We start from the raw sequence: 2061 nt of genomic DNA, 5'->3' as shown, positions 1-2061 counted from the left end.
TAATTAAAAATTGCATTATTTTTCTTTATTCTATTTTTTTTAAATAATTTTTTAAAGAATAAAAATACGTATCCGTAGTGTGGAATTTAATACTTACACACATACAGTTAACTATATGATATGCTTAAACGATATTATCGTATAAGTCGTTAGTTGAGTACGAAAGAGGAATTACGCCGCAATACTTGAAACCGCAAGAAGTGCAAATCCCACATGTACAGTGTAGTTTTTGCAACAAAAAAAAAAAAAAAAATAATAATATGAAATGAAAACATTATTTAATGAATAATAAAAATTGTATTATTGTGTTATTGAGTAAAACAAACAAGTGAAAATTGATAAAGCGAAAAGAGTCTAATAAATTTTATACATAACAATGCAATCGGTTAGTAGCCCAAGTCCACCAAGTACTCCGCACATTTTGCTCAGTGCTGCAGGCAACGCCGCCAATGAGAAACGCAATAAAACGATTATGAATTGTTTTCGGGATCGAACGCCGAGTTACACGCGCCCCAATTATTATAATCAAAATCAACGCCAGCCACAGCAACGTATTTATGAACAAAGCGGTACTGGCAGCAGTAGCGGTAGTGGTCGACCGGAAGCTGTTGTTTTTCTCAAAGAGTTACGTTCAAGTCCAAATAAATTAACCTTACTCAAGAGTTCAAGTACTCGCGATCTCAGTCGTCTTGTGGACGAAGTAACTATTGTGAATTTTAATAGTAACGGGAGTGTTGGTATGTCAACTTCATCCTCTTCCTCTTCATCGAATCACAAAAACACCAGTCATACAAATACTGGAATAAAAAATCTGCAAGATTTAGAGAAACGGTTTTCACAGTTAGAAAAGGATTTTCAGGAACAAAAGGATTATACAAAGTGTTTGGAAACACAAATTCAAGATTTAAAGAAACGAGTTGATGAGTTAACAGAAGTGAAACAAGTAGAGAAGCGAAAAAAATCAGCGAGTGTACGTAAGAACGTTAGCAATCTAAATACAAGTGTACAACCTTCCCGATTTAATGCGTGGTTACGTCTGACGAATTTATGGAAACATCGACCAAGTATTGAATCCTTAAAACAGAAAAATATTTACAATGGTAAGTAGAATAAATTTTTTCAAGAATCTAAATATTTTATATTTTATGTAATGTGAATGCTTAAAAATATAACTTGAAACTGAAATCTCAAAATTTGGAAATATCTCAAAAATACGGATGTATGTAAAAAGTTTTTAAAGTTTTCAATATTATAAATATTAAATTTTTTTTACAAGTTTTGAAGATATTACAAAACTATGTTAAAGACAAATATATATGTATATTAAAAACATATTTTATATATATATATATAATTATATACATAAATATCATGGACTATCGGATTTATTCGATTTTTAAACTGAATTATGTATGGCGCAACTCAAAGTAAAGTCAATCCAAATAAAAAGTATTTACTTTGATTAATGTATGAGTTTTATTATCAGTAACAATATCAAATAAATTATTTGTTAGATATAAAGGCATTTGCATTTAAAGCATATGAGTGCAATGAATACTCATAACTTAGAATTTTTAGGAACTAGAGTGTGCAGAAATTGGAATCTAATTTTGTTATGCATTGAATGCTCTGATATTAAAACTTATGACTCTAATTTCAAAAAGTTTAATACTTTTTGAGCATATAACCAATCTTTTCGACGTAGACGTAACGACATCGGTATTTTCCATAAAGAACATAACCAATTTTTCGGACCCACATAATATCGCTTTATTAAAAAGGAGTCTAATACAACAACAAACATCGTTGAATACTATATGCAAAACAAAAATTTACAATAATTGTTTAAAAAAAATAATTAAATAACATTTTTGAATTAATTTTGTAACTTTTTACTTTTCATGAGAAGTTAAACCATACATACAGTTTGTAAATACACAAAAAAAAATTCAAGATTAAAAAGAGAAAAAACTTCGATTATATATCTTATTTATAGCAATGTTATTATAATATATACCATATAGTTCCACTACTCTTTTGGTATTAAAACTAGTGTGCTAT

General features: G+C 28.5%; 1 protein-coding gene across 1 annotated transcript; it reads left to right on the top strand.

The window, feature by feature from the left end:
• The first annotated feature begins 376 nt into the window (after positions 1 to 376).
• On the top strand, positions 377 to 1564 carry LOC119666517. The gene is made up of 2 exons (XM_038075800.1): positions 377 to 1064; positions 1515 to 1564. Exons 1-2 carry the CDS (start codon positions 377 to 379, stop codon positions 1562 to 1564), a joined length of 738 nt encoding a protein of 245 aa, XP_037931728.1.
• Positions 1565 to 2061: the final 497 nt, after the last annotated feature.

The sequence above is a fragment of the Teleopsis dalmanni genome, chromosome 1 (assembly GCF_002237135.1).
Source record: "Teleopsis dalmanni isolate 2A chromosome 1, ASM223713v2, whole genome shotgun sequence".
Lineage (NCBI taxonomy): Eukaryota > Metazoa > Arthropoda > Insecta > Diptera > Diopsidae > Teleopsis > Teleopsis dalmanni.
This window is presented reverse-complemented; position numbering and strand designations above follow the sequence as displayed.